General features: G+C 46.0%; 1 protein-coding gene across 3 annotated transcripts in view; it reads right to left on the reverse strand.

Moving 5' to 3' along the window:
* Positions 1–18,079, reverse strand: part of REXO1 (RNA exonuclease 1 homolog) — a 44,325-nt gene extending 26,246 nt beyond the window's left edge. Inside the window, exons 1-2 of one of the 3 annotated variants that reach the window (XM_067313035.1) lie at positions 17,842–18,075; positions 1,019–2,802 (exon numbers count right to left, since the gene is read on the reverse strand). In XM_067313035.1, the coding sequence (XP_067169136.1) occupies positions 1,019–2,802; positions 17,842–18,016 (1,959 nt within the window). In that variant the 5' untranslated portion in view covers positions 18,017–18,075. Of the gene's footprint in view, positions 1–1,018; positions 2,803–11,515; positions 11,623–17,841 lie in introns of those variants that run through there. The other 2 variants (XM_013959770.2, XM_067313036.1) reach the window with 2 other exon arrangements.
* Positions 18,080–18,422: the final 343 nt, after the last annotated feature.

Raw genomic sequence — 18,422 nt, forward strand, 5'->3', positions numbered from 1 at the left:
CCATTTCTTACTTACACCATCTACACAGTACACAGAGGTCCTCATGAAAGACTTGCACTAAGCATTTACAATGGGAAACAGTAATTTTGAGAGGCTCTGAAGTGTCCGCTAGATAACTGCCCAGTAAGCCTTGAACGGCCAGCTTGAGCTGACATGGTGGAAGTGACCGGCCACCCCTTCGTGGGGATTCTTTCGACATCACGTGTCCCTCACGCTACATGAGGAGGATCCAAGCTAGTCGTTACCCCTCTGCAGAGGGTTTCCCTCATTCTGCCCTCTTCTTTAGTGAGGGGCAGCATTACTGTTACTGCAGAAAAACAGGAGAGGCTTGTCCAGACAATAGTTCAGAGCAGCTAAATTCAATTCCCACCTGCCCTTAAGGGTTGTTTTTCTCCATCAACACAAGGAGCCTAGAGAGAGAAACCTCACTTGCCTCTATTTTACTTTTGTCTATAATTCATCTCTACCAGTGTCAACTACCCCAGCTTACTTGCACTCAGCACATTGTTCTGGTTCCACCTGCTACCGAGCTTCCCAAACCATGTTGCAACAAGGAGGCATTGCCTGGATTAACCAACCCAGATTAGCTCTGAAAGACCCACAAAACACTCTTTGAAGCCTTTCTGCAGCAATCCAGGCAACCACAGTTCTTAAACCAGATGGAGACAGAAGTAACTGATAACCCTGAAAGGCAAAGGCCTTCCACACTGAAGGTAAGTAAATCCTTACACCTCACAGCAGCTTTCAACCCGTGGCAGGAGAAGACACTTTCTTGCAGCTTCTGAGTTGACACAGTAGAAAAGAGAAACAGTAACTGACTTCTCTCCTACCCCACTGCCTGACTATTCCTGTCAATCCAGAAGGGAAATTCAGGTGCAGACTCACTCATGACAAAGATGGGATTCTTCCAACATACCGAGTCTCTCTCTAGCCTTCCTCAGAGCAATACCACTAAACTAAACCAGGATCCTTTCAGCGCTTAGCTTTGAGAGAAACAACTAGGCAGAACAAGCATTACCTGTTTCTTCAGCCTTCCCTTGTCTTCAGTTTTCACATCTGTAGATTCATTAAAAATCCTGAGGCACTCTTCCATTGGATCTGACTCAAAGTCCAAGTCTTTCTCAAGTATGGAATAATCAATGTCATCAGACGTTGAGGAAGAAGAAGATGACTTTGACAGTTTAGAGCGCTTCACACTCTTTGTCTCTTCATTTTCACTCTGAGAGTCTGAACAACAGCCATCACCATCTGAGTCCGAGCTCACATCAAGTAACGTGGATGGCAAAGGTCGGCCTTTGTCATCATCATCCCCACTCTCATCCCCAAACAGGTCAACATGACTCAAACTCCGTTGCTTCCGACCCTTCTTTGGATCCCCTTTTTCTTTAGAACTGACCTTTTCTTTCTTTCGTTCCAGTGCTGGAGCCTTGGTCCCTTTGTCTTTGTTTTTACGACCAGAGGTTTCCTTACCATTTTTCAAGTCAGCTGTTTTTACTTTGGAGTCTTTCTTGCTGCTCCCCAGCTTCTCTGCGCTAGAGCCTTTGATGCCACCCTCATTCTTGCTTTTCCCTGAACTGCTGCTGGGGGACTTGGATTTTTCTTTCTTAAGCCCATCCACTTTTTCTGACTTTTGCTTTTCAGTTTTTTTTAAATTCCCATCAGTTTTGACTTTGCTACTTTTCTCTTTACAGTTTTTCTCTTCATTTTTTGTTTTTACCTTTTCTTCTTTCTTGAACATTTTGTCTTTTTCTGTATTTTTACTTTTCTCTTTCTTACCAGCCTCATTGAGGCTAGGCGTTTTACTAAGATCTGATTTCTTCTTTTTTGTTTTGTCTTTCGAGTCTTTGTTTTTATCTTCAATATCCTGGTCATTCTTGCCAGAACACAACTTTGCTGCTTTTGCATTCTTTTCTGATACGTTTTTGGCAAGATTTTTCTGTGAACTTGGAAGGTCTTCCATGTCATATTGCACTGTCATTTCTTTGATACCTGGGGAATCTAAGTCATCCAGTTTGGTGCTCTGCTCTTTGTTGGATAACCCATCGTTTGATTCACTTTCAGAACCAGCTTTTGATTGTGAACTAACAGAAGTCGGCTTATATTCCGCATCGGCCTCATCTTCAGAGGAAGAGAACCTGGCATACACTTCATAGTCATCGGGTTCTTCACATAGCTTCTTTGGTGAAGGAGAGTAACATTCCTCATAACTAGGCACCCTACTCCTTTTAGACCCCTTTGGCTCCTTTGTTGTGGCTTTGCTCAAGAGCCTGGCTGAGTAATTCGAAAGTGGGTCATATTCCAAGTCTGTAGAAGGCTTGGAGTCATCGATCACATATTTATTGTTAGTGACAGTGCAACTGTATTTTTTCGTCTGTGCTACAGCCTTGGGAACATATTCCAATGAGCTACCTTTAGATCGGGAAGTATCCAAAGTGTATTTACTTGACTGGCTAGCAGCAGCTAGAGGAGTAGGGTTGTAGTCCGGGTTATTATTTAAATTGTAGCTACCTGGGTTATACTCTAAAGAGATAAAAGAATCAGTTTCTGTCACAGCAGCTGACACAGGTGTTTGGGAAATAAGTGAAGAGGCCTCTGAAGTGCCAAATTCTTTTGTTGTTTCTAACAGCTCCTCATACTTTTTCTGCTCTCTCTCGACTTCGTTTTTGACCGCCTCAATGGCCTTGTTGACCAACTCCAGCTCCAGAATGCCAGGCGTCATGTCTGTAATGTCAGCCAGGGCACCATTTTCCACTTGCAGCGAGGGCCTCGGAAGATCTGGATTATAGGGATCATAGCCACGTTCTGTAAAGGAGAAGGAAAAGTAATTTACAACCAGTAATTTAGGTTAGATTTTCTTTGGAGTAAAATTTTAAAAAAGAGTTTAAGGTTTACTCTCATCAAAACCCTATACTGAAAGACACTACAGAAAACCATGCTGTAGCCACTACAGAGTATATGTTTGATACAGAAAGTCACCAGTGATACTCTCTGGCCGGTGGCAGATACATAGCTAGACTGGATTTTACAAACCTTAAAGACTAAAGATCTATTGACAAAGTCCTTTTATTACCCATGAAAAAGCTCTATAAATGAAATATTCTTTGTGGCATTAAAGGATAATCACTGTATTAGGACTAAGAGGAACCAAGTAGGTGTAGTATTATCTGCCTAATTCAACAGAGCGAGCAAAGTACAGAGGATTCTAGTATAAAAACTGTGGATTAGATTCCCATTTGATGCCAATGCCCAAAGCCCACTGAAAGACTCCAATGTTCACATGAAGCTCAGCATTTCTTGTGGTAGCAGCAGGAAAACAAGCCTTACTTGGATGACAAACTGTTTGCTAATAAAAACAACTACGGAGTACTCTACAAAGGCAACACCACAACTCAACCGCATAGAACAAAACAATCAAGACAAGAACATGAAATGCTCAGAACTCCAATCCGACATTTCTCTTTTCACACAATTCCCTTAGCTGCTCTACCTCATGCAGGTATTTATAGGACTATGAACGGAAGAATATCCGAGCGCACACATCCTCTCAGTAATCACCACTAGGTCTGCAATGTCTCTGCTCCATTTTCTCTTTTACAGATGACTAGAGAAGAATTGCAGAGAAGGAATTTACCCCGAGTGTTTTCATGTCTCTTGCAAATTCGTTTATTTATTGAAGTAGGAGTAAGTGCCTTTGCGTTCAAAGAAAAGGAAGAGAGTGAGACAGAACCCTTGCAAGCAGGGGGCTCACAAAAGCTCAAACTCGGAAACCCCATGCGTAGTTCATTACTTCCCAACATCTTTGGAGCAACTTTCACTGTCTTCTCCTGCACCCTGCCTGCTCACCCTTCTCTTCCCCCTTGCCACTGCCTCCTTGCTCCCCTGATTTTGCTGCCAGATCTGCTTCCTGCCTGCAGCCTCCATCCCTTTCCACCATGGCGTGCAGGTTAATAAGCCTGACTAACCTTATTTACTGGGCTCCATGCTTCCTGGCTGATGTTGCAGCCCCTCACCAGAAAGGTGAGCTCATCAGCTGGGACCAGCATTACACCCAGGGTATGTATTTCCATAGCAATTAGGTGATCAACATGACACTAACGAGGGGTATTGGAGGGGTATTAATGGCAGCTCTCGCAGGAATTCCCAATTACCACCTGACTCAGGAATAAACTATGAGCTGTTTATCCACATGTGTTTCTAAGAAATGAATAAAAGCTCTATATTGCAACAAGTCTCCTGAAACAATGACAGCAGCCATCCAGGGAAAGCTTGAAATTTTATACTGAAAGAAAGGTGTATTTTAGAAGTAAAAAAAAAAAAAAAGAAAGGTTTGCTCACATATTCAGAAACCTCCCAGGTAGAGCCTAGAGCTCTACAGGATGAAACCCATTGTGTTTTCATGCTGCTGGCTCAGCAAGGACACCCAAACAAGACAGCAAAATCGAGAACTGGGGTGTGTGCCAGGCACTTAAGTTTTTATATGCTCAAAATTAAACTGCGGCATGTTCTATTTTCATAGCATACATTTATTGCTTATGATCAATCACAAACATGAAATACAGACAACCCCCACGGCACTAATCTCTGAAAAGCTAAAGCTGTCATCCTAGGCTGGTGCTTTCAAAGTGCTCCTGTTCTGGCTTGCGGCTGGCTGACCAACACATATGAAAATGCATGGAAGAAAATGCGGAAGAGGGGGCCCCTCTAAAGCCCCAGAGGGCAAAGGACACGCTCTGGCCGTGCTGTAGGGCTCTTGTGACCACAGCTCCACAGCAGAGCTTTTGAGGAGTGATGGTCCACCCTATGGAACTAGTACAGACATGCTAAAGTAACTGATTTAAGGGATGGTTTGCATCTGGAGAATCAAAACTCATCTTGTAAAGCTCATCTTGAAAAGAACACAGAAACTGTTGCCACTAGTACAAATGCTCTCCACTTTCTGCCACGTTGTCCCAAACTCTCCCACCTACCTTTCCAGCTTGTGGTGAAAAGGAAGGGCTGAAGTCATTCACATGCATGTGCAGAGTGACAGGCATCCTGCTTTCAAAAGAACAGGGAGGAAAATAACTTCACCTTGGAAGATTAGAATAAAGCCCTTTAGTAGCAACAGAGGAGCCTAGCAATAAAAATGACTCCATTTAACAAAGTATCAGAAGCTACAGGTAAGTGAAATGCTGCTTTTTGACTTTCAATAGCTTTCAATACTTGTTTTATCATAGTGCTGACTATTCCAGAGGAATTTTTTGTCCTTTGCTAGAAGGATAGCAGTAAAACTGTCTTTCTAATATGAATATGTAAAAGAATAAAACAATAAATGGAGAGAGGAAAGATAGGAAAAACCTCTCAGGTCTAAGAAGGATGAGAGAATTTCTCATAACCGACAGAAACAGCATTCACAGGAGAGTCCTTTCTACCATCCTTACAAGACTGTGAGCTTGTGGGGTTTTGGGGGTGTGGGTTGTTTTGTTTTGCTTTTTGGGGGGAGGATCCATGAATGCTCAGCTCCCTTTGGTAGTAAGAAAAGAAGCTGTCCAGCAGTTGGCAAAACTAGCCTCCAAGCAGGCAGAATAATAGAGGCTGGGTGAAAATAAAGGCACTAGTTTCATAAAACTTTTTACCCCCTCGGGATTGCAAAGTCTTTCTTCCAAACCAATTAGATCCTGATTGAGCAGGGACTCTGGGCAAACACAGCATGATGTCACCATCTTCCAAACGACAACCGCGCTGTGTTCAGGATCAGAAATGTGGGAAAGAGGAACAAGGCAGAATATTCCCAGAGCTCGCTCCCGCTCAGCTATTCCAAAGTGCTTTACAACCAAAACACAGAGCACTTCCAAAACGCAAAACCAGAACTGGCAAACCAGAATGTCTCAGAGGATGATGTACACTGGAAAGACTGACACCCAGAGACTGCTTAGAAAAAGAAATCACAAAGAAATGAAGACAGAAGGGGAAAATCAAGAATTAAAGCAGATGCAAACAGCTTCATCATCAAGACAAGTATATATGAACATATTACGAAAATAATAACCATTAACCTAACAGCTGAAAACGAACTGTGAGCCCTCTACAAAACCTTTCTCCTCGATCTCCACCTCAATCCTCATCACCTCCTGAAACATCAGCTCTACCACTAGAGCGAATACCAGCAAAGTGACAGTCTGGAGGAGTCAGCTATTACCTTCTAACTCAAGATGGGGACCTAAAATTTGGCACAAGTGAAGTTAGAAGAGTGGAAAGTAGTTAGAAGAGTGGAAAGCCTGGCAATTTTTTCAGAGATAAATATGAGGTGGCTAATAAACAGCTGCGAGAATGAAGAGTCTGGATCTCAACCCTTCTCAGAAAGAGATCGGTGAAACTGGACAAACGGTGTCACATCCACAGAGAAAAGCAAAACTATTTTAAATGCATCAGGATACAGAGAAAGTAAAAGACAACCTGAGCATTGGCTCCGGTGTCCTAACAAGAAAGTGTGCACAGCAAAGGTGTTCTGTACACAAACGAGAATAAACAATACCACTATAACTGCATCTACGATACAACTACTAGCTTTAAAAATAAATAAATAAATAAAAAGTTTGTAGCAATTACTGTTCTGATGCAAAAAGAATACCTTGCCTAGACCAGGTTTTCCATGCAAGTTGTCTGATTCTCCTCTGTTCATTTAAGGTATAAAACTAACCTGCACATTTTCTTTCAATGGAATGACCAGTCGTAAAAATACATAATAAACTTGGAGAATGCCAGCAGGCTTGCAATATCTTCATGAAAGTGCTCTTTTGTAGCTATGCAGGAGGCCTGATGGATTACCCAAGTGAAGCTGATCAAAGGATACATTTTCCCTGAAAGACTCTTGCGTAAGTGGGCTTCACGATACTAATTAGGACTGTTCCCTTTGGCCACAATGCATTTGCAGATAACGTAGCGCAAATACAAACAGAAAGGGGATTTTATATACGAAAATCTGTGTGTGTGTGTGTGTGTGTGTGTGTGTGTGTGTGTTTATACTTTATACCTACACACAGATCCAGAGAAATTAAATATGCTACCTGAAATCAGGCCACCTATTTAGATGCCTAATTAAACTCCTAGGAACCTGGGACAGGACAGGACCTCCTGGGTGCCTGAGCCTAGTCGCACGCAGGTAAGCACCATCCACATGCACACACAACTTGAAACAACTTGGATGCAAGATTCAAAAGAGCCTTCATCAGCTTTTGCATTTATTACTTTCCATTTCAAACATTAATATGAAGACCCACACTGTAAAGAAAGATTACTACAAAATGAACTATGTTTTTTCTGCTATTCTGATATGCAAGATGTCTACAGTATTTCTGCTGAAGTAAAACGAGTAGATCAGAGATATTAGTGAAATAATTCTTTTTGATGGATGTAAAATTGAGATTCCATCCTCTCCTTTGAGGATCACAAGATAATGAGATCTGAGATGACAACTCCTTATAGGACTGTTAATGAAACCGTGATCAGGACATTCTTTAAAATGCAAACTATTTTAATAAATTAATGCAAGTTAGAAATATAAAATAGTCCTCCTGAGACACAAAAAGGTGAAGTTAAACATCAACACCATGAAAAATAAGTTAGTAAGAACTTATATAGGACCTCACGGACAATATACTTAAACTAGAACTACTTTAGAAGATACCAGTACTGTCCAAAATGAATCCTACTTACATCAGCTGTTTCAGCAAAAAGGATAGAAAAGTGTAAAACAAGCTTCTGCAGAAAACCCAGCGTTGATTGTTTTTTTTTCTTGGTTATAGTTATGTTGTTTTTGGAAAATTAGGCCTCAGTTCTAAGGTGGAGCTGCTTTATTAAAGAGCTTCCCTAAGCTAGAGGCTCTTTGCTGTACACTGGTCCTTCTAGTTTTTGCAACAGGCAAAGATAGTTAACACAGGCTGACATTAAATGAATAATAGGAGGCATTCAGTACAAGGTCACCTGTTGGATGTTAAAACTTATTTTGCAGTGAATCATTCTGCAGAAAAAGGTTTCTTTTTTTCCAAGCACCCTCATAGAGCACATACTTGAGAAGCTTTATAAACACAAGAGCCCCGATGTATGACCAATACTGGTCTTTTTAAACCCGCAGATTTTGGAAGAAGAGTCAAGCTTTCGCACGCAAGTAGGACCAGGATCATAACTGTCTTGCTTCCAGATATAACACTAGCCAGAGTTGCTAAGCAGCAGCAGCTGCTGCTAAAGAAAAGGGAGACAAAAATTAGAAACTTTCAAATGCGTGACAATTCCAGCCTCAAAACGGAAAGGTTTGTCGGCCAAACGGCAGAAAAGCCAGCAAAAATATGCCAGAAGATGGCAAACATATTCGGGACTCTCTGCTGTTGAAGTCGCCCATTTTCCTGAGACAAAACAGCAACAAAAGGTGCATTCAACCGGAGGAGAATATGGGGAAGGTGAAAGCTGTTGGGAGACCTCTTTGGAAAAAAAAAAAAGCCATTTTTTTTTTAAATGTAGTCAGAACAGCTCTGTTAGCTTAACAGCTTGCCTATGTTTACAGTGTCAGTACTTAGCAAACGGACAGCCTTTGCGATTACAGAAAAATTATCACCATTGGAAACTTATTTTAAGCTTTTCATTTAATACTTGACAGAAGAGATAGCGGTTTCTCAAGGACAAAATGTTTCAAAACAGGCCTTAGCAACAAGCTGAATTTTGCTATTTTTCATTATTAAACAGTGCAAAAGAAACGGCAGTTTGGGGCTCAGATCTCATTTGTGCGTACCCAAGGCAAATTTCTGACAATTTAACAATAATATCCAACCACTTAAAAATAATGAACACCGAGATTTAAAATAGTACATTTCAACCAATTATCCAGAGTAAATGAGTCAGGAGGGCACGTAAGAGGAGCTAAGAAATATTTCTTCCACTTTAAATATAGGCATAAGCCTAATGATTTTGTGCTCCTTCCTTCTAAATACTAAATTTAATTATTAAAATTAAATAATAAAGATATAGGTGACCTTGTGCTATAGAACATAAGGGCAGCCAGGCTGGTAGGGAGAGGTATTTCAGCTGGTCTAATGAAAGTTGAGCTCTACCTATACACTTTACTCCGTGCAGTTGTTATTCCTTTAGGGGTGTTTGATGCCACAGCATCAAAGCACACTGTGAGCCAACACGGCCGTTTCTTTAGTGGAAAAAAAGGAAGCAAATAAGAGAAAAGAAAGTCTTATATTAGCAAGGCCGAAAAAAGTCCGAGCAGTCATCCATCACGCCACGATATTTTTAAACCTACTGTGACAAAGCCTGCTTAAACCAAGGGTATGGTTTCACCAGATGTTGTCAGCCAACGTAAGGGCTCACCACCACTGAAAAACCATCTCGGTGAATTCAACTGGTTCAGCAGATGGTCTGATGAGTATCACATCCAGCGTACGGAGGGGTGGACCGTGCCCAGGCATCCGAGGGGCCAGGCATCGTCCTTTTGCAAATAATAAGCCACCTTCTCAGCTCAGCAGCCCAAGGGTGCCAACACATAGTGGCCAGAGAGGAGCTGTGAACCTGCCCGAGGTGGTTCAATCCACCCAGGGAGCAGCTCACGCGCGGCCCACACCAAACCCGAACAGGCAGCATTCGCAGAGAACAACTCACTACGGTCAGAAACTCAGTTTGATGGAAACAGGTTAGGGAGCAGCCCAGAAAGCAGTTCAAAAACCAACTTCTGGGAAGAACAGCGCACAGCCTCTACTTTTATTCAAAAAAAAAAAAAAAAGCCCGACTTTGTGCAGTTTTGTAAGTAACAAAAACAGCCAGAGGTTCAGCTTCGTTTCCAGTCTCTTGGCCCACCTGAGACGGGCACAGAACCTCTCACTCCTTTTCACGTGAGCGGCCGGCCAGAACACGAGTGCTTTGCACCTCGCAAAAGAAAGTCGAGGCACCTTCACGGGAGCGCCCCAGCTCTGCTGGTCTCCGGTTCAGCGGAGGGCACACCTAAAAGTGCACTCGGGTACCTAAGTCTCCAAGTTTTATTCTCTCGATAGCTTCCCAGACAGTCCTGGAGGGCAGCTGGGACCTCCAGGGCTTCATTACAGCAACACTACCTAAATCCAAGGATGCAAGAACCAGAACACCACGGACAGGCCCATGCCAAAGCAATCATTTACATTCCTCTGCTGCCGCAATGATTTTAATAGTCCCATCCGCTCCGGCGGTGCAAACAACAGGGGTAGGCAAAGAGCATCGGAGTAATGTCAAAATCTGTGATAAATCTAACATTTTCCAAAGGGTGGAGGAAAAAAAAAAAAAATCACACATTGCAGTATTTCTTCCTTAATCTAGGAAAGAATGTGGAAATAAAATAACCAGCATATTTAGCAGGAGGAGGAGGAGAGAAGGGAAAGGTTGGTACCCAAAATACCACGATCGGCGTCCAGGCTGCCACCCTAATCCTGCAGTCTGTCATCGCACCCGGGCTAGAAAGCGTCTCACCATTTTAAAACTAACGACACATGAATCTGGATATTCAGTGTTTGCATTCTTTGGGGATCTTTCCATTCCCCCTTTCATTTTAGCTTTAAAGATATTCCTCAATAAACAAGGAAGGCTGAATGTTTGGGAAAAAAAACCCACAAACTTATTCTTTCTGTTTCCAGGAAAAAGACCAGAAAACATTTCCACATCTCTTGTACAAGTACTAGGTAAAAATAAGGATCTATTTCAAAACTTAATGAGTAAGTATTTTCAAAGACAACAAAAGAAGAAAGAAATATTTCAAGTATTCTGGTGCCGTCTTTTCTCCCTATTTAACTCTGCCTTGAAAACTTACTTTTACCAGCATGGCCACAAGACGTAATTCTACTCCTGACCCCCCCCCAATCTCTTAAACTTGCAGCCTTTCTCTGGCTTGCTCAAGATAACTTATCTTCTCAGCACCTGTCTTATTTCTTTTGCTATTTACAGTAAAGGGTTCCCATTTAAAAAAATAAAGTATTTCAATAAAGTCACAACTGGGCACTTTGAAAAACAAAATAAAAAAAACAAAGAAAAGCCCCTTTCAAGCTATACCACATTTAAAAACTTCAGCTGCGACCTGTGAAGGACTAGAACTGAAACTTAAACTGGTTTTAAAACCTGTCCAGCTTTCGTTACCTCAAAAGCCTGTATGAGAACTTTGCAGCTCCTTTACAACTCAGACACCTGCAGCTTTGCAGACTCTTTAAACCAGCTAACCAGACACACTCCCTGGATTTTAGTACGGATCTTCTCTTTAGTAAAAAGACTAGAACGCACAGAGAAATCAAAATCCTTGCGTAGCTAATCCTTCCAGAGGACAGCTGAGTTTTTGCATAGTCCATATATCTTAGACCCCGATTTCAATCCGAGGACAGAAGTTTCGCATTAAATGAATGGTTAACACGTGAAAGCCTTAACACGGAGAAGGCATTTCTCTCAAAACTACCTCTTCGCGTACCGCAACCTACACAGAAACGCAAGCTAACTCTGCGCTAAGTCAAAAACTTCCAAGAATTACCTGAGCTCCCCGTGGTTAATAAATACTGCAGGTATTTGTTCATGCTGTATTCGAGGCTTTTAGTACCTGCTCGGCACGGCGAAGACGCTCCGGCACAGGCTCGTGGCACAATACCGCTGACCATGTGCTGACACAGCACTTTCTGGGCTGCAGAGATAATTAGGGCAGGACTTAACCAACCCAAAGTCCCGCCTCAACCTTCAGCGACTTCAAAGTCAGATTGGTTCTTACTTCAGGTTCTGCAGGGGCTTTTTGACCGTTTTTTTTCCCCCCTTTTCTACTTCTGTTACTATCGGGTTTTTTTGGTTTTTTTTTTAATCTTTCGGTGGGTTTTTTCTTACCGCACACATTGCGTTTTGCTCCATTCAAGCAATGCCAATCGGCAAGCGCAGCGGTTTCTCAGACGGCGATCCGCGGGGTTGCGCGGAGCGGTCCCCCGATCCGCCAGGGCCACCCCGCGCAGCGTGCTCCCTCGCCAAAGCCCGACGCTACCCTCCTTCTCCAGGCACGTAACCCAAGCGCTCCGAGCGCACAGAGCCTGCAAGCTCAGGACATCGTCGGCTACGTTCAGGCGCCGGCGGGGAAGGAGGCTGCAGGGCAAGGAGGCGACGTGGCGCTGCTAGGTGGTGCATGCCCAGCGCTGTTGCCTCTCCGGTATTACGTGAGCCGACACGCCACACCGGCACATCCAATGCACCTCGCCCACAGGACAGGCCCATCTGCTTCGCGGCAGCCCGGGGAAAGTGGTTTGGGAAACCCTGGACTCGTGAATTTTGCTTTCCGCTCCTCAAGCGCTAACACACCACTGCGGCATTTGACTTGGAGAAAAATCCGAGGAAGGGTTTAAACGTCAGGCAAGATTACTCCACGTGGAAAGAGATGTCCCTTGTTAAGGGCATAGAAAAAGACTCCCCGTAGTGGGTGGAAACGAGCGCTGGGAGCTTTGCAAACAGCAGCACCTCCGGGACCCGAGGAGGTTGCTGCACCTTTAGTATCCTTTCAGCAGGAGTCGAACAAGGAAGATTTGCTCCCCTCTCCCAAATGAGCTGCTTTGCCACATGTCTGTAGCTCGAGAGATAAAGAGCTGAACGCAAACTCACAGCCAAGGAGGCACCACGGAGCAGCCGCTGTAAGTCTCCCTGTAACCACGCCACCATCTGCAGAAAGACCGAAAGTCGGAAGCTCCCTGCCCTGTAAGCCCCCACGGGAATCCGGACACGTAAAACTGCTGCACCTGCACAATCTGAGTTAACCCGCTATAACTGATTTCAATAAATTTCAATAAATGCCAGGAAACCTCTGACTACTGCAAGGCCGTTAGAGTGATTTCAATGCAAAGATACGGCCTGACCTCGCAGTCAAGCGGGGTTTCTGTTTCAAAACTCACAGTTAAAATAACTGCCCACAAGCAACGTTTTGGTAATTACTGTGCTAAACACTAATGGGGGGGGGGAAAAAAAAAGCAGCCTTAGCAATGCCTCCCACACAGGCAGCTCATTGACTAGTGCCTCTGTCGCTGAACTACCTAATTTCCTCTTTCGGTGAGGAAACACAGAAGACAGCTCCTACGTTTCCATTTCTGCTCCCTCCATCTCCCTGCAGCAAATAAAATAATAGAAGCTCTTCCCTACAAGAAGTCGATCTTGCACTCCATCAACTACAGGAAGGAAAACACATTTGTTAAAGATTTTTTTTCCATCCTTTCTACATACGGTGTGAACCCGCACTGTAATATAAGCGATACGGTGACAATCCCAGAAAGGCTGCTCGCGCAAGGCGCTGCTGAATTTAACACGCAGCCCATCAGCAACGGGCTATAAAAGAAACCTGACAGATGTAGAAGACAACAGCCCCGATCCTACAAACAGCAATGCATGGGCTGAGGATGGTTAAGGTTGCGGTTTAACATTTAAAGCTTCACTTCAGGTTTTATCAAATATCCCCGTGCGCGGCATTTCACATACAAGTCACAGCCGTCCTGCGCGGTTGCTTTTCAGCCAAGGGCTTTGAGGAAGAGGGAGACGAAGCGCCTTGCTGAGCACCGACTGCATCAGTGACAGAATCAATACAAAGTCAAAGCCGGGCAGATAAGCCCAAGGACTTGTCTACACCTGACCTGGGCAAACAGGAGCTAAATGGTATTACAGCGGCTTACTCACGGGCTGGAAAGCATAAATCACAGAGAGGTGAAAGAACTACTCCCTAGCTGGAAGGTACCCTTCAAACATGCAATCTAGGTCTCATCTGCAAAGCCTTGGCAGTCCAACTATAAAATCCACACAGCCAGAAGACCTCTCCACAGGCTTTGGACCATACGAGAAAACCACTGAATACTCGTGCGTATGCACAGTTCTAGGATAACTGTTTCAAAGCAGGGTGCGGAAAGGGCTGCTCTTCCCATCTCACGCTAACGGCGGGATTAGAGCAAAGACGGACTCACACCTCCAGACCCAGATGCAGCTTCCTGCTCTGGATTTAGAAAATATCCATCTCTTAAGCACAGCCTGATGCCACTATCAAAAAAAAACAAAAAAAACCCCCACCCAAACAGACAAGAAAAATCCTAAGAGCTGGGTTTCCTTAAGATACTAATGAAGAGCTGTACTATGCTTCTTTCATGTCTTTCAGCATACTCAGGACCTAGATTTGGGGGAGAGGAGGAGGAAAAGAAAAAAGAAAAAAAGAGAGAGACACCTATTTGGCTCCTCCACAGCTCTTGAAGAGCCGCTTTTAGGCTTGAAGGCAGTTCTTCCCTCCTACTTACACTGCGCGCTTTTAAAAGCACTTCACACGCATTCAATAAGCTTTTTATCCTGCTCCGAGGCAGGTGGATTTTAGTCATTTTGTAGACGGAGAAAGCACTTAGCCAAGTCAGGATTACAACTCGCAGTCTCCAGCTTCCCGATCCTGCACACGCTCCCGGCCCATTTCTCGGCCCACCTTGCCTTGGAAAAACCACACGGGTGCTTGCTATCGCCCCAGCACCTTACTCAGCTTTCAGCCGGCACCGAATTGCTGCAAACCTCCAGGTAGCCACACGGGCAAATACTTTCAGTAAATACATTGGCCAATACTTTCAGTAAATACACGGGAATAGGTTTTCCACAGAAGTGATTCATACGCTTCAGAAGCCAGCTCAAATGTGCCCTATGGACCAGACACTTCACACCAGCTCTTTCCTCACCTGGCAAGTTTTCGTTTACAGATTTGTTTTCGGATGGGAAGAAAAGGGAACGCCTGCCACACGCAAGCAGCAGTCGAGGGGGGAAATTTCAGCCCTCCTGCTGGAGAGGATCCCCTAACGGGCACACGACTTCTTCACCATTATGTGGCCGGGACCACACGGAGCACTGTATAGAAATAAGGATCGTCTATATTAGACATCTGAGCACCGTGCTCCCCACCAAGTCCCCAACGGCGATGGGGGCTAGGAGATGGAGAACAGTGCTACACCCCACCACTACTACTTCCCAGCTCCTCTCCATCTGGCACATATCCATGGCCTCCTCCTGCCAAAGCCTGGCGAGGAAGTTTGACTCCTGTTTTCAGAAGCGGCTGACCGCCTGTGGCATGTGAGTTGGACTCTATGATCAGTAGTTGAAGACCTACTAAAAGTTTTGGGATCACTGCTAGTCCCAAACTGATCCTCAAAGTCAACATCAGCCTCAAATCAATACGCTTAACAGCCTGCTTCTTTAGCCATTAACCTTTTTTCTAGGCACTGCCCAGAAAGCATAGATCCGCACTGTAGCTCTTGTTGTAGGTCCCCACCTGCCTTGCAAAAAACTTCAATTTTTAAAGTTTATTTACTGAGCAACATAATTAAATAGGTTCAAAATGCCCAAGTGCGCTTTTACAAGGCTACTTAAAAAAAAAAGACAGGCAGCTTCACTTACAGGGAGCAACTTCTGTTGAAATGAGCTTGCTTTCAAGAAGATGGTTGCCTGCTAGCTAGCTAAACTACTACACCCTCTAGTGTATAACTTAAATACATCTTTCCAGGCTAGATGAGCTTCAGGCAGACAGAGGAAAAGGCAGGATCACTTAATCTGGACCTATCAGATGAAGCTAAGCCACAGCACTGCTTAAAAATAACGGCAAAAGCGTATTTTGTTCCTACAGACACCAGACACTTTACATAACACCCCCAAAGTCCCTTCTAGAAGACAGTGCTTTGCAGCAGATTCATAACTCGTATTTCTCAATCCAAATCAACACAGAAAAAATGGCTGAAGTCCAATGCTATGCTAGGACAGAATGTAGAGATCCTCGGTGATGACAGCCAGGCTTTGTATGAGGTGCCAAGAGCTTGGGAAAGAGGGCAGGAGCATGTGCTGAGACTCCTAAGGGGGAGTCGGAGGCAACAGCCACAAGTTAAAGCTAAGGAGCCTGCTTATTTAGGTTCTTGAGCAAATGACGGACATCTGACCTAAGAAAACTAGGCCTGCACTATAGCTTTTAATTTTTCAAAAGCCAAAGCTTCTCTGAAAGTCATAATGCAATAAATAAACCTCCCAGAACACAGACTTCATCTCCTGAGTCATTAACGCATCAAAGTCAGGCCTAAAACGACCAGGATTGGGATCATTTCTTCCATCAAATACAACTGTCATTCATATTCAACTCTTACATTAATGCCTTTTTAGCCAGTATTAGAAGCTCCACAAACTTTCCAGGTGCACTGTGAGGTTTTACTAAAGATCAAGTTTCGCTTCCCCATTTTGTAACCAAAACCTGAAGTCATTCAAAAACCAAACTCAGCATCAGCTTTTATTTAGTACAGCAGCATCTGTCCTAAGGGGTTAACCAAAATGAGCAAATCTAGTTCCAAAATTGACACTTTGCAGATATTTAAAGATAAACCAGAATAACACACTGAAAGATAATTATAATATCAAGCATCTACAGTGACCAGCATCCACAGTGACTGCCATCCTAAAGGGTTCTACAGAGCTTTTCAAATTCAAAAGATCACTGAAAGGGACAAAGATTTTAATTTATTTAGCATGCTGTTTGTTTGTCTGTGAAATCCTTGTGCATGCTTTAAGTTAAACCAATTTTGTGGTAAATTGACCTGGTAACCAGGGGACCCAAAGAATTACTAATCTTCCAAATTTGTGAACAACCCAATATTAAGCAAGCACAGAAAATACATCACAAAGTGTGCTTTATTTTGACAGCGTCGGAGTACGGCTGTTAGAGAACACGCACACCAGCAAATACACTATATTGAGGTAATACAGCTTTAATGGAAAGCAAGCAAGCAGCTTTTTTTTTTTTCCCCCCTAGGAAGAAGAAAGAAGGTTTTCTCTGTGAATAGAATGAACAGATCAGCAAGTAATGACTGTAAGCAAAATGCCCAAGAGTCGCTGGAAGAACAAGGCAGAACAATGGCTCACAATCTCCTCTCGCAGCCAAGCTCCATTTGACAAACCTGGCAGAGCTCCATGCCTTCCTGAAGTCCCCTGCGGGGAGCAGGCCTGGCTTATCACAGGCCCCATATGACACCCCACCAGTACGGCTTGCCTTGCAAACTGGAAACCCCTGGACTAGGTAGTTTAATACATCACCTTCGGCTCTCAAAACCTGCAAAATTCCTGAAGGATTGTGACTACATGACAACTGTTAGCGGAGGCAAGGAAGACCGCCCTGATATCTCACTGCTATGGAGCCTGGGGTACCTGGCGGGATGAAAAATGGGGATCTGAACGGAGCTGCTCCTCTCCAGCCTCGCTCCTGGTGAGGAGAGACGGGCTTTCCCCAGGAAATCTGCTGTTTTGGAAAGCTGCTCCCCAGGGCCCTGTCTCAGACAGCGACACTGGGAACCCACCAAGGGCGATGACCGGGGAACACCCACACCGCTCCCAGCCGGGGGGGGGGGGGGCCGAGGGCACCTTTCAGACTCCCCTTGACCAGCAGCAAGAGGTGACAAGCGAGCACCCGACCCAGGGGCAGGCACCCCGCTCCCCGGGGGGGGGCCGCGGACACAGGTGTTTTTGGGGCGAGGGGCCCCCACCTGCCCCGGCTGGGCAGCGCGGACGGAGCCCAGCGGGGCACATGCCGCTCCGGGGGGGCGGGGAGGGGGCCCTGGGAGGAGATGAAGACACAACGGGGGGGGTGGGTTGGGGGCACCGGAGGAAGGTAGTCCAGGCTTGAAGGGGGCAGGCAGGAGACGGGGGAGGGCGGCGGGTTTGCCCCGCCGGGGGGGCGCGGCAGGGGAAGGGGCAGGGGCCGGGCACGGCCGAGCCGCGGGGCGGGGGGAGACGGCGGGGCAGCAGGGAGCAGGGCGAGGAGCGAGGCCGCCCAGCCGGGGGCGGGGGCCGTACCTGCGCCGTGGCCGAGCACCACCGCCGCGCCGGGGGCTCCGCACCGCGCCGCCGCCGCCGCCGGGGGGTGCCGGAAGTGGCAGTAAGGCCGGCGGCAGGGCGGGCCGCCGCCCGGCCCCCCGGCGCTGAGGAAGGGGCAGTCGATGCCGCGGAAGTAGCCGCTGGATCTCAGCATCCCGCCGGCTCTGGGGCGGGGGGAGGCGGCGGCGGGAAGGCGCGGGCGGCGGCGGCAGCGGCGGCTCCGGGCGCTCCCCGCCTCACACCGCCAGCGCCGGCCCCGCCGCCATCTTGCATGAGCCAGGCCCCGGCGGCGAGGCCCCCGCGAAGCCGCTGCCCTCACAGGGCTGCCCGCGCCGCGCCTGAGCGGAGAGGAGCGGAGAGGAGCGGAGCGCGGGGCGGGGCCGCGCCGCAGGGGGCGGGGCCGGGCGGGAGGGGCGGGGCCGGGCGGGGCAGTGAGGGGGGCGATGGGGAAAATGGCCGCCAGGGAGGCAGCGAGCGTGTGTGGGGACACCGTAGGGTCCTGTGGTGGCCCCGTCTGCGCCCCCCCACATCCCTCAGCCCCCCTCCACCTCCTCACCCCC

This window comes from Apteryx mantelli, chromosome 30 (assembly GCF_036417845.1).
Source record: "Apteryx mantelli isolate bAptMan1 chromosome 30, bAptMan1.hap1, whole genome shotgun sequence".
Lineage (NCBI taxonomy): Eukaryota > Metazoa > Chordata > Aves > Apterygiformes > Apterygidae > Apteryx > Apteryx mantelli.